We start from the raw sequence: 14230 nt of genomic DNA, 5'->3' as shown, positions 1-14230 counted from the left end.
TTTCTCGTTTTGTTGGCTTTTATTAATTTTTTTTTTCCTTTTTATTTTTTTTTTTCCCCCAGTTGCTTCCTCCCCGCCTGGGGGTTAGCGGCGCTGCCCCCGCACCCGCTCCCCGGGGTGCTTGCTTTTTTTTTTTTTTTTTTTTTTTTTTGCCATCGGGTGTTTTTTGGCTGCCGCCGCTTGGCCGGGTGCGGGGGCTCTGCCCGCAGCCAGCCCCCATCCACCCCGCTGGGGAGGCGAGCCATGCTTCCCAGAGCAGGCTTCCACCTGCTGCGGTTAAAGGCTTGGTGAGCAGCCGGCTCCTGCGGCCGGATTAGAGGAAGGCTGCCTCAGATACCGAAAAAAAAAAAAATAATAATAATAATAATACTAATACTAATTGGCAATGACTTTCGAAGTTGTTGCAGGCTGTTGGTTTGTCTGCTGAGGGGAACGTGAGTGAGAGAGAGAGAGCGCTGTTGCACACACAAAACCGCAGGGAGAACCCACAATTTAACCAACATCCCCAAACCCAACTTCTCAGATGTGGACCTCTCAGCCTCAGCGCTCGTGAGCGGCTGCGACCTTTCCTTGCGTTCATGGCAGGCGTTACACCAAAGACAAGTGCACAGAGAGAGAGCTGAAGCTTGAATGCCATGCACTGAGCTTTTTCTTTTTCTTTTTTTATTATTATTTTTTTAAAACTTTTTTTTTTTTTTTTTTTTTTCCGCGAGAATTATTGAGAGGTCATGCCATGAGCGCTCGCAAACCAAACTACTGAGGCCGATTTCCAAGGCTGCTTTAAAACCAAAACCCTGCAGAGAACGTGAATGGATTCCCGGCGTGGTTAAATCCTCCGCAGATGATACTGTAAATGTTTGATGAAGCGCGGTGTACGTGGTGTGTGTGTGCCTGCGTGGGTATGTCTGTGCGGTGCCAGCCGGCTGACCTTTGAGCACAAAGCCCGAGACCGACCCCGCGTTTCGCTGCTCGTAAGAGCGACTTTCGCCTCCGCAAGACGCTGATGTGCTCCGCTTCCCCCCGGGACTGTAGAGGAGCCACCTGGAAGAAAGCGCTAGGCAGCTGCCTCCCCGGGAAGCCCGGCTTTCTCCTGCTCCCGGCTTTCACCCCACTCGCGTAGCTTTTGCTGGGGAGCCCTCCCGGAGCGGGCCCTGCGGGAACTTTTGGCCACGCCAAAGCCCTCAATGCCCGGGCGCGGCGGGGCGGCCCCGCACCGAAGACCCCTTCTCTTACTGGATTAACGCCACCTCTGCCGCGGCACCGGGAAGCCAAGAGTTAAGTCTCGGCGTGCTCGCTGCCGCAGCCGCGTTCGGCAAAGAGGAGAGAGAGAGGAAAAAAAAAAAAAAAAAATTAAACTTTGGGGACTGGCGTAGAACCGAGTTTCCCCCGGGTGCTCAGCCCGTATCCGTTTATGTTGGTCCCCAGAGAGCGGCTCGCCGAAGAGTTACGCTCGCTTGGCTGCTTGGTAAGAACTCTGTGGAGGTCCCTCACTCAACAGGCTTGTTGTGATGCGTATCCCCGTAGATACCAGCACCAGCCGCCGCTTCACGCCGCCCTCCACCACGCTGAGCCCGGGGAAGATGAGCGAGCCGCTGCCGCTGCCCGGCGCCGAGCACAGCGGCGCCCTGGCGGGGAAGCTGCGCAGCGCCGACCGCAGCATGGTGGAGGTCCTGGCGGATCACCCCGGGGAGCTGGTGCGCACCGACAGCCCCAACTTCCTCTGCTCCGTGCTGCCCACCCACTGGCGCTGCAACAAGACGCTGCCCATCGCCTTCAAGGTACGTCCTGCCGCCCGCCCGGCAGCGCGATCCCGCGGGGCACGGGGCGGCCGGGGGAGGGATGGGACCCACGCGGGGGGGAGACGGGACTCGCGGGACCCACGGGGGGGACGGGACACACGGGGGAGGACGGGACACACGAGGGGGGACAGCCCCGAGCCTCCCTCCCTTCGCCCGCCGCAGCCACCCGCGGAGCGGAGCGGGTGCGGGCGGGACGGGCGGGCACCCCCCGGCCGCTGCCTCTCTCCCGTAACTCTGAAAAAATTTTAAAAAATTAAAATTAAATATATATATGTATATATAAATGTCCAAACCCTAAAAGTTTGGCCGCCCAGGGGAGCAGATCCAGGCGCTGCCCGTGGCGGGCGGCCCGGAGCTCCGGGCAGCAGCCCCCGGTGGCTGCGGAGAACATTAAAATAATAATTATAACAAATACATTTTTTAAATTATTGTTACTATTTGGGATGGTTTGAGTAGTAAATCTCGGGGCCTACCCTCCGTTGCCTTCTGCGGCCGCTTCGTTGCACATCCCTCCCTCCCCCGGCCTGCTTTCCCGTTACCCGGCTTCAGGCTAAATTCACCCCCTCCCCTTGCTCTTTTTTTTTTTTTTTTTTCCTTTTTTTTTTTTTTTTTTTTCTCCCCACTTCGGCCTATCTCTGGCTGAATGCGCTGCCCTTCGTGCTACCGCTGTAGCCGTGCATCCGAGCCGGGGAAGAAACAAGGTAATTGTCCCCTCGCCACCCCGTTCTCCCAGGCGGGAGCCCCGAAAGCCCCGGGCTGGAGTTGGGACGGGTGATGGGGAATCGTCGGCTTTGTGCTTCCTGCTCCCGTCGCTGCTGCACCCCAGCGCCTCGGCACGGCTTTGCTGAAGGAGGGCAGCCCCCGGTCTTTCATTTTTTGGGGGAGGAGGAAAGGGAGAGAAGGCAATCGGCCCGGCTCCCGAGATTTTGGGAAGCGCTGCGTTAGGGAAAAGTCGTGCCGTGTCCGGAGAGCCTTCTGGTTCCCGCGGAGATAAGTCTGGGGGAAGGCAGGCACTCATCGGCAGGGCCAGTTCCTAAATTCCCGCGTTCCTATTAATTACTGCCCTGTCACCCACGCAGCGGGCGAGCGCTGCTAATTGCTCGGGAAGCTCTCCTCCTGGAAGGCACAGCCGCTGCCTGCGAAACCGGGGCGAAACCCCGCTCCTCCAGCCCCGTCCCCGCATGTGCCCGCTCCGGAGGGTCCCCCGCTGCCGGGGTGGTCTGCCACGCGTGGCCGTGGCTGGGGGACACGGGACACGGGACGGCCACCGCCCGACCGCAGCCTCAGGTCCTGCGGAGAAGGCGAGAGCGAGCGCAGAGATGCGACCGCGGAGAGAAAACCCCAAAAACGGGAGGGTGTCCCCGTAGGGCCGGCTGAAGGGGACTGCGAGGAGCTCCCGACCCCACAACCGCTCCCCTAAAGCGGGACCCCCCCTTGCTGCCGGCGTTGGGAAAGTCGCGACTCTGATCGCGAGGCGAATCGAATCGTAAGAGGGTTTGGATCGTGCCGAAACTAAGCGAGTCCGCTCGCTCCCGGGCTGCCAATGTCTTCTTCTCACCTGACACCAAAATAAAAAAGAAAGAAAAAGGGGAAAAAAGCGCTGAGCTTTATTAAGTGTTTGCTCACAGCTATTGCATCGATATGAAGAGGGAGACAGAGAGTTTCCTCTTCGCTTTTCCTTACCAAAAATCACTAGTTCTATTCGATCTGTAGGATCAGAGTATTATTCCCGACCAAAACGGTCATTCCCGTGCATTACTTTTTTTCTAAAATATAGCACGATTCTGGGAAAACTTAGAGGAAAATGCATAACTCTAATAAATTGCCGTACAGATTAATTTTCCAAGTGCTTCTTGGAAATAATCTAAATCTTAATTTAAAAGGCCAATTTTGTTTGATTGATGCACCAGCAGCAAGTAATTCAGATAGCTGTCATTGGTGCAACTTCCCACTTCTCTGGAAATCCGTATTTTTAAGAGTGCAACAAGGTACTAGATAATGCCAGTCACCAAGTCCCAACTTACCTATTTGGTCTTTTTTCCAATGTAAATGTTTGTATTTCTGTTTCTATTGTTTGTGACTTTTAACTCTAGTTTCTTTTCCGCACTCTGCATTTTTTTAGCATTTGTTTCTAATATTTTCTTCACGTTTCTTATCGACAAGGTTGCCTTCAGTGTAATTTGAAAATGGTGGTTTTAAATATTTGTTCAGTAAGAGACAACTGACCCTGGTTTCGTGAAGGTTTTTTCATCCCTAAAAATGCTAGCAGGTATTTCCTTAAGTGAGCAGGCACGCATTTGCATCAGAGGGAGGCGAGGGTAATGCCCAGGTTTTCCCCTTTCTCTTTCTTCTGTCTTTAATATATGTGCCTGAATTAAGGTTTTCTGATAACTTCCTATGAACCGGGAAAGTGCATCAGGTTCTCGGCGGCTGATCTTGTGAGACAGCGTGCCTCGTTACACAATGTTGTGGAAGGAGAAAACATTAGATCAAACATTTCGAGAGGGGACTATTTTATGCGAAGATCAGGAGAACTGGAGAAGCTGAACGCTGAGCACAAAACAGGCCACAGGAATGGCTTACAGCACGCAGAGGAGAACAAGAAACAAAACTGTGAGCTGCAGAGGAATGGGAAAGAGGAAGCTGAAATATATACGTAAAGAGGGAATTTTGACACAGTGATTTTAACTTCGTATGTGGAAGTGAAAATAAGGGTTATAGGTGACAAATGACACTGAAATGACACTGAAGCCCCTGCAAAGGAGAGAGTCTGAAATATCAGAGGCTGGGGACCCCTGTCTTATTGGGGAAAATAGTTATTACTGGGAAATAAGCATCAGAGACAGATTAAGTAAAGGGGCTGCTGATCATGTCTGGAAAACTAATAGCAATCAGACCAGGCTGTGACAAGTTGGAACCAATTATAACTGCATGGACGTAAGCTAGAAAATGCTAAGAGGAAGGAAAAATATCAAGCAGCAACTCAGAGGACCTGGTGCAGGACTACTTCCTCTTAGAATATGTAAAAGAGGAAATAAAAACAAGCTAGAGCTTTTTTTTCCTCTTTTTTTTCTTTCTTTTTTTTTTTCTTTTTTTTTTTCTTTTTGGTAATAGTGGTGCTGAGATCACTACTGCACTACTGTAGACTTAACTGGGGGAACTTCTTAGCAAGAGCAGCAGGTTCTAAGAAAAACTATGACAGAGGACCCGATTCAAGCACTTACTTTTGCCAGAGCAAATCAAGAGACGCACCAGACATCCATTCAATGCAGAGCAATAGCCAGGTAAAACTGTGTTGAGAATTCAGTCCTGCTCAATAAGATAAGATAAAATTAAATTTGTATTAGTTTTACCAGTGTGAATGATGCAGATACAAGCCAGACTGATTAATGTTAGAAATCCATACATCTCCCAGAGCATCATGTCAAAAATGCAGTGAATCCTGGGTTCCTGAATATTTGTTTGATAGATGCTAGTGGTAAGGAGCTACAATGCAAGCCTTTAAAATGAGGTGAAAGCTGCTGAGCTGCTGCAGGTTTCATTAGTTCAGATTGCAATTTCCATCCACCAGGCTACAGGTGAATTCTTAGGTCAATGATATGCTTTCATGCTTCCAAATGAAAAAAAAAATGTTTAGTGAGTTGCAATTAAACATTTGGTTGAGGCCTGTTTCTTCATGCACTTATTCTGAATTTATGTATTCAGATAGGTGGGATGAGCCGAGAGAGAACTGGCACAACTGTGGGGAATTTGACCCTCAGTGTCCGTGAGATGATTGCCTTGGTTTTGTTTTCTCTTGAATTTTGCATTTACATGACTTTGCTGTAGCTTAAAAGTAGTGCCACTGATGTAAAGCAGATCAAAATCAGTTCCTGTTACTTGAATTTGTTTATTGCCAATTACAGAAGTATATTTTGGAAAGTTGATTTCATGTATTTTTCATGCCGGGGTGCACGGAGTGTATTTTGGGCACGCGTCAATGTAAAAATGTGGCCGTAACTCTGCAAGGTAGTAATGGAAGTGATTTCAGTTTTCCCCAAATGGCTTTTAGTCCCCATTTATTTCTGTTGTTGCTGCTCTTTCCTATTTTATCACATTAATTGTTGGCGTTCTGTGCCTGAAAATAAATGTCGCATGAGGAAGCTGAGGATCCTGCGCTTTGATTCCACAGGTGGTGGCCCTGGGAGACGTGCCTGATGGGACGCTGGTGACGGTAATGGCTGGAAATGATGAAAACTACTCCGCAGAACTCAGAAATGCAACAGCTGCCATGAAAAACCAAGTAGCAAGGTTCAACGACCTCAGATTTGTGGGTAGAAGTGGAAGAGGTAGGTATTTGTTCACAGCTGCAGTTCAATCATCTTTACCAGCTATGTCAAGTTCTGGTTACGCAGAGAGAATTTGAACGTGGGGTATGTAGAGTTTTCGGCAGTAGGGAGATCTGATTTAGGCCAATTCCAAAGGTACAGAGCCAGCTGTGTGTTTTTCTTGTTGTCTTCTAGCCCGTCGTCCATGCTATTTCAATTTTTATACAGTAAAATCTCATTTAAAAAAAAAAACAACACGGTCAGTGAGCCTCGTTTTGACTACAGAATTCTCCGTGCCACTTTAGAACAGCACAATATTACACATGTTGAAGTTTAAATAACACATTTTCAATTTAAAATAGGAATTCTCAGCTTGTCTAGAGAACTGTGACTGTCTCAGGGCTCACAGGCACACTCTGCAAAACCCGGTCTCTGCAACAGCATGAGTCAACCTAAAATTACAAATAATTCCCACATAGATCTAATGTTTTTTTTCAGGCTTCGCCACAATGTGATGAAGGGATAGGGCACTTTTTCTGACCTTCCTTTCTCTGGAATAGCCATAGAGCCTTATACAGTAGGCATTTAATGTACTACTACTGCAAGGTGCATAGGATGGGGTAGGTAGGACAGAGCAGAGCCAAATAGATGAGCTTAATGTCAGACTTCCTGCATCTCTGTGATAACCAGGAATTACTGGTACAAATAGAAAGGCATTATGAGTCTGAGTAACAAGAGCCAAAGCTGACTTAGACTGTAACTATATGTAAATGTTGTTAGAAAGCTGCAAATAGTGTCTCGCATGTGTGTTTCACGTATCGTGTGTGTGAACGGGCGTGCAAAGCGTGATCCAAAATCCTGTAACATCAACAGAAGGACCCTTTGTAGTAATGTTGCTCTTTGGCTCAAGCCCATAATCTTGAAAACCATAAATTCCAAGCAATTGTGTTTACGTTTCTGTTACAAGATTATTTGAAGCACTCCTCCTGCACTACTGCCCTTGCTCCTGTGAGCGGAGAGCCTTTGCGTGGCCAGAGTGGTTAAAGCAAACCTACTGAAACCGGTGAGATGCTGCTTGGAAAAAGCACACAGAAACAATTGGCCTCTCTGGTTTAAGGTCAAGATTGAAAAACTGTCACGTCTTCCATGTGACTTCATGTGGTATTTACTTATGTGTTTTCCTTTTGTCTAGTTCGTATCTTCAAGTAAAATCGGAACATAACATCACGGTGTTCCAAAGACAACATTGTTGTTTCAGGACAATTCAGTGCTGTAACATTCACAAATCAAAGCGATAGTATCTACGGCACCTAAATAGGTTTCTTTATTCTGCCTTTTGGAGCTGTTTGGGAGCTGCTGTCTCTCATGACCAGATTGAATACCCTGGGGTAGGCTGACCCTTCCTCAGCACCTTCCGCTCCCATGTAGTCACTCTTTGAGCATCCGGGCCATGTCCTGGTGCGTGGTGGCATGCGTGGCTCTTACAAACACGCACCGACTTACAGCAAACACACTTCAGGAGCATTGCAAAGGTGACCCACTTCTGCTCTCTTTCTCAAAACCTTTTACTCCCAGTGGCGGATGGGTCAGGCTTTAGGCTGAGGAAGTCATTCTGATTATACGCAACAGCTTCTACTTGCCTTTGAAGTCAAACGCATTTGAGGATATTCTTCCAGTGTAAATGCAGCCTGCAATTTTGGAAGAATATGGCGCTGTGAAAACACGGATGCAAGCAGCAAATACATTTTAAGTATAAAATACCCATCCAATCCCTCAGTATCCAGCAGCATTTTTAACTGAGGATACGGAGGGAGATGTCTTTCAAATTGTGTTGTTTGGGCTGTCTTCAAAATGTACTTGGTGGAAAACACCCGCAGCTGAGAACGTAGCTTCGTAATGCTAGCAAAGAATAATAATAGGGTAATGCAGAGAAAATTATATCCATTTACTGAAAACATGAGAGATGCTGTAATGTCTAAAAGTATCAGTCATTAAACGTGTTCATTTGTTATATTAAAGGTTCCACCTTTTCAGTAAATGGAATTTGCATTATGATTCAGAGATGACTGTTTAGAAGATTCAAATGAATAGCTGGCAAAGTGGCTGAGAAGCTAATAAAAACAAACCTGTAGTTCAGTTCCTGGCCACGGCAGCGAAGCTAGGAATCACAACAGTGAACTGTGGGATTTTCAAGGTCAAAATTCAACGGTGGAGGGAGGGAAGGAGGGGGGGAGAACAGTGGCTATTCATGCAGAAGGGCTTTGCGGGGAGCCTCGCTCAGCCCCTCGCCGGCCGGCACTCAGCCACGGACACATGTGCGTGTGGACATAGATGTCCTGTGCTGTGTGGTGCTCTGGTGCTCGGGATCATCTCAACAGCAGTGATTTGGGAGCGCTGCATGCTGTTAGTCAGTCTCGGAGGTCAAATCTCCCAAGCCCCATTGGCCGCCCATCTTTGGAGCCAGTGACTAATGTATGCCTGTGTTTACTCCTCTAACAGGGGATTGTTTTCCAAAGGTGTGGATTGTTTGCATTTGGTACATGATTTCTGGGGTGCTGTTCTGTTGAATTTGTATAAAGCCTGAAGCAGAAGGTGGCTGCTTCAAAGGGCATTGCTTCCTTTGATACTTTGCTAGAGGAAAATTAACCGAAACTTTGTTTGCTGTGTAATATTTGAGTTTGAATAAGTTCAGTTGCCACCAGTGATAGTGTGATGCCAGGAATATTATATGAATAGCGACTGAAAGTTCACGTCGGTTGCAGTCATAGTGGACATTATTTGTGTACCTTGGGTGATTTAAAATCACTGCTGGAGAATAAGGAATGGCTTTGCTGAGTGACAGTCCCGGTCCGTGCCTCACTTTTCTTCCCTACACGTCGGCTGCTGCTCGGCTGTAAACAGCCCCATTAAAAGCCTTGCGGAACTGTCGGCAAGCCACTTCCCTCTCTCTTTTAAAAGAGCAGAAAATTGTCATCTTGATAAATGGTTTAAATCTTTTTTCTGTGAGCTTTAAATGAGCAAGGTCTAGCAAGACAGCCTGATGGTTGTTTCAAATGCCCTTGCATAAGGCTATTGTCCCCATCCCCATCCTAGTACATAAGTGGCTGTCCTCTCACCGTAAGAGTTACAACAATTTACTCCATTCAGAGGTCTGATCCTGTACATCTGTCAAAGCACACACATGAACCAAATATTGGCTGCAACATAAAGAACTGATCAGCATTTCAGTGCTTATTTCATATTTACCAGCAAGAAGTGACCCTGTGCTGCTCTGGCTGTGCCTAGAGTTCAGAATTAAAAATAAAAATAAAATAAAAAAAAGCACTTTATTTTCTTGACACCAGGACTGGGAGCTGAGAATATCACAGGTCTCCCGAAACAGCGAGATGTTGTATAAAAGCAATTTGGCTGGCTTTCCTGAACAAAACAGATTTACATTGGAATTGGCTGGGGCCCAGAATTACTATTCCTCACCCTAGTTTGAGAATGCTACTGGGAAAACCTGCCTGTCTGGCTTGTAAGCCCGAGTAAGTAATTTCTGAAAGAAAAATGTAGTTTAAAACTTCAGCCAATCTCAGACCCTCTTGCATGATTACATGGTTAAAAAAAAAAAATCTTTATTTTTCTCCCTCCATTCATAAAAGTTTCAAACTTCAAAATGCTGCTAATGCAGAGTACCCTGTTTTCTAAATGTATAATGAACCAGTTTAGGTTACTATGATGAAATAAATCCGATGCAAAAAGCCTGACGCTATGGAAGTTCATTGGATAAAATTAAAAATAAATAGTTATTTTGGAGAGGGCAAGCTTCGTGGCTCAGTAAGCATTACATATTTTCCTCATGGAATCATTAATCCTAGTAACTATCTTCTTTGTAGAACGTAACATTAAACAAAAATAAAAATAAAAAAAATAACAACAACAAATAAACATGTTTTCCAGATGAAAATAATTATTAATAGGTTATCGTAACAGTAGCTAATGGGGAAGTGTCTTGGCTTGCTGCAGAAAATCTCAATCTAAAGCTGAAATCCGTAGCTGCAGCTTCACATGCAGCTAGCTTTCCAGAAGGCCTTTTTAAATACTGAGTTTTAGAAAGGGCTGAACATTAACCCCATATATATATATTTTCTACCTGCTATCATAATTATGTGAAGAAATTTAACGATGTTTTTTTAATTTCTTCGGAGCCTAGGAAGTACCCCTTTTTCACAGGAGTAGCTGGTTGGAGAGTATGAGAGGGAGATTACGAAGCATAACCATAAGTTTCTGCCTCCAGAACTCTTCCTTCTGGATATAATTTTGGGGAAGAAAAATCAGTTTAAGCTGGAATCTCAGAAATACTTAAAACACAAAAATTGCTGGCTGGATCCTGAGTCCAATTATTTTTATTGGTCTTCTGAAGTCAGAATTTTGCTCCTTCTGTGTAGCTTCAGCCTGTGGTTGTGTTATTTAGGCACTTTGTTAAAAAATGTTTTATTTTTACTTGAGCGCATTCAAAATTATAAAAGTATGTGCAAAACAGAGGAGGATGCTCTTCAGCAGGGTCGTAAAATCAGTATTAAGCAGCCACTCGGGTCTGGGTCCAAACCATTGGAATGCTTCAGGGGACGTGGTATCAGATACTGGAGTAACAACTCGCCACGCTTGCCAGACGAGACAAAAATAGAAGAAACACAGCAGAAATCATCAAAGCTGAAAAAGGGTCAGTTGGTAGAGCTGAAAAACAACTGCTTAGTGATACTTCAGGCCGATGGGTGTGCAGTGATAGCGGATGCGCTGGCGGGAGGTGGTTTGTTGCTCTGGCTGGATGTTTGGGGTAGAAATCGATTTGATTACAAGTGGGTTTGTATCACAGGGCTCCTCTCTGTCAACCCATCGGACCTGAACAGAGAATTTTTCTCTAAAAGACAGAGGCTGGAAGCGCTCATTTAGTTTTTGAGTGACTTAGGGTTGCTTGGATGTGTCGTTAATTTTGTCAGGTCGCCGTGCAGGCGTCCAGTGAGAGGACTGCTGACGGGTTGGTGCCTATAGCGAGTCAGACAGCACGGGTCGCTGTGCAATTAATTAGCAAACACAGCCCTTTAAGCAGGACTGCTGTCCTGGTGCAAGCCTTTGGCAGAGGCTTTGCTGGTCGGAGGAGGAGGCGGGGGAGACGGCTCGCGTGTTGCGGGCGTCCAGCCCGAGTCGTCTTCGGTGCAGTCCCGGTACGTGCAGCCGCTTTTCTATGAATTGCTGATTGTGTAAGAAAGTATATGATACAGCTCAGCGAGGGTGTCTGGACTGAAAACATCATGTGGTCTGCGAGGCTGAGCATGACTGGGGCTATCTTTGCCAGCTCACAAACACTCTGCTGGGTTACTTAAAATTTGGTCTGGGCGAAAGAAGTCTCAATCAGAAAGCGTCAACAGGAGAAAAATAATGGCAGAGTGATTTTGAGAACTTCCTGTCTCCGGGAGCATTACTGCTGTAAACAGTGACCATGCCAAGTGCTGAACCACTGCCCTCATTCCAATAACAATAAATCTATTTTTTGGTTGTGCAGAGCTGTGCTTGTACATTTTTTAAACTCAGGGTAACGATGAGGATGAGGCAGACACTATCCTCTGAGCATTTTCTTGTTTTCTGCAATGATAAAAGAAGTTGGGCTTACCAGGATACTGCCTCTGGAAGACAAAGTACCTCTCTAGGTGAAGAGGTTACACAGTTTCAAGTGATATGTTTGCCCTTCAAATTTTGATCTATTTATTTTTTTAATTCTTTTTATTTTGTTTTGGTTTGTATTTTAGTGTGCTTTCTTCAGTAGAGACATTTGAGTTCTAGTAAAAAAAAAAATATTTATTTTTGTGTGTAGGTATGTGTGTATATACCTACATTACAACCCAAATAAGAGCTTGTGTTTTGTGCTCAAAATGAAATTATTCTGAGATATTAATTAGGAGCTGGGCTTTAGGGCTGGCTAGTGAACTTCAGATGACTGTTCTATGGCAAGCATTTCTTGTCAGCTCGCTCAGCCTTAGCAGAAGTGAGGATGCTGCAAATCAGTGGCTTACAAGTACTGTCAGGAGAGCCTTCCTTTTCCAGCAGTCATGTGCATAAACCCTCGTCAGCCTGAATCAGTCTCTGTACCCTTCCAAAAATCATTTAGCAACAGAAAACAAAAACAAAAAACACGACAAAACACTTTTTCTTTTACCTTGAAGCTGACTCCACACCTCTTTCACTCCCATCCTGCTTCTCCCTTGTTTTCCCATCACACTGTTTCATCACCACTTTCTCAGCTTCTTCAGACTGACCCCATTCCCTATCTCTGTGTCTGCATCCACCTCCATCTCTTGATCCCTGTCCTCTGCCAATGCTCCTCCTGCCTCTCTTCTTTGAGACAGTCACTGAAAACCCCTCGCAGGGACCAGGCTGCATCCAGCAGCACCGAAGCCCCAAGCTGCTACTGTTTATATCACATTGGTGCCTGTGGGTGAGGCACGGGTTGGGATTCATGTACCAGCCTCTACAACTGGAGCTGGGTTTGGCCTCCAGCGTGGTGCTAGGATGGAGGAATTAAATTCCTTCCACCCTCCTCCCGCGGGGAGCTACCTCCCATGCTGTGCAGGCATGGCAGGGTGGAGAGGGCCGAGAGGAGAGGCGAGGAGGAGAGCAGCAGCTGTCCCGAAGGCTTGATGCCATAAGAGCTCTTTAGCAGGGCGGTGCTTGGAGCAGTGCGTATGCACAACATCAGTTCCCTGAAGTTTAGGGAGGAACTGAAGGAAACGGTTTGGCAAGGCCACAGAGTTTCCACAGGCTAGACTTTATGTACCACGGCTCCGACAAAGCCATGTCCATATCTGAGGCCTCAGAGGCCGTCCTGCTCTTGGAAGTCATCTCTAGTAGAGTTTGGCAGGTCCCAGGCTCGTAATGGCAGTGTTATCTCCCCCTTGCTGACGGCATGGATATCCATCAAGTGACCCCGGACTTCTGCCGAGCTCTGAAATCAATGCGCATTGCATTAGTGTAATGACAGCACGGAGGAGTCCTTCCTCCAAGAAAATGAGCCGAGAGTAAACAGTCCCCATGTGCACTCCCACGCTCAGCTAGCTACTGACGAAGCGACTTGTCAGGCCGCCTTTCGGCCTTCACCTGCTCTAGGACACTGCAGGCAGAAGTCCCCCCTGCTATAGCAGCAGTGATGATGATTGCCTGCTATATCCAGAGCAGCACGTTGCTCTTCCAGACATCACACACCTTCCTTGTTCCCTGTGCCCAGTGCTCTGCCTGCAGCTGCACCAGCGGGCCGTCATCTTCATGGCTCTGTAGGGCAAGGAGTGTGTTTCGTCGCAGCTCCAGCGGCGTGCCAGAGCAGGAAGGTGTGCCAGAATCAGCCATTACACTGAGGTTTCCCCGCTCTCAGGCCTGACCGTGCTGAGTTGCTCCTCCCTGGGGGCTGAGCTCGTGGCCGTGGTGCATTGGGTTGGACAGCAGAGGAAGCACCCTCAGATAGCCAGCCACTGCTTCTGCTGCCGGGCTCCAGCTGGATGGGGGCTCAGAGGGGAGTAATTTAGGGCTTAAGCACTTAAATCAAACCCGAATCCCACTTCAGGCAGCTAAATCCTCTTGTGAATCTGGGCCTTAACCTTTTCATGTCTGCCTCATCACCTGTAAAGTGTGGGTGATAATTTCTACCTCAAAAAGCTTATTAATGGCTTGAAACTATAGCTGGGTTAAGGACTATTATTAGGCTTAAGGATCCCAAGGCATTCTCTGTGAGAAGGTGGTAGGTGGTTTTGCAGTTAAGTCATCTCATTTTGAACTGTCCTGTACATTTTGTGTCCCTGGTGCTCTTTTTTTTTATTATTTTATTTTATTTTTTTTATTTTTTTTTATTTCCCTGAACTATTAGCAGTGACACGGTGCTGAAAGATGGTGGCTTTGTTCCACCCGAGAGCTGGATGCACTTCTGGAGGCTGTGACTTCTGAACACTTGTTCACGTATACCCCAGTCTCTGATGTATAGAAGAACTGTGTTTTAAAAATTTTAAAGCCCTGATATGTAGTAAACCACAGCTTGAAAGCAGAGGTTCATTTTTGGGGGTGGCCAGTTCATACGGAGTGTCTGAAAATTCATATGGA

The 14230-nt window shown here is 46.9% G+C and overlaps 1 protein-coding gene across 2 annotated transcripts in view; it reads left to right on the top strand.

The window, feature by feature from the left end:
- The first annotated feature begins 730 nt into the window (after window positions 1-730).
- The window catches only part of RUNX1 (RUNX family transcription factor 1), a 67182-nt gene continuing 53682 nt past the window's right edge, over window positions 731-14230 (top strand). For both annotated transcript variants that reach the window (XM_032197997.1, XM_032197988.1), the window contains exons 1-2: window positions 731-1778; window positions 5971-6127. In XM_032197997.1, the coding sequence (XP_032053888.1) occupies window positions 1509-1778; window positions 5971-6127 (427 nt within the window). In that variant the 5' untranslated portion in view covers window positions 731-1508. The remainder of the gene's footprint in view (window positions 1779-5970; window positions 6128-14230) is intronic.

The sequence above is a fragment of the Aythya fuligula genome, chromosome 1 (assembly GCF_009819795.1).
Source record: "Aythya fuligula isolate bAytFul2 chromosome 1, bAytFul2.pri, whole genome shotgun sequence".
Classification (NCBI taxonomy): domain Eukaryota; kingdom Metazoa; phylum Chordata; class Aves; order Anseriformes; family Anatidae; genus Aythya; species Aythya fuligula.
The sequence above is the reverse complement of the archived record's forward strand: the minus strand, read 5'-3'. Positions and strand labels throughout refer to the sequence as shown.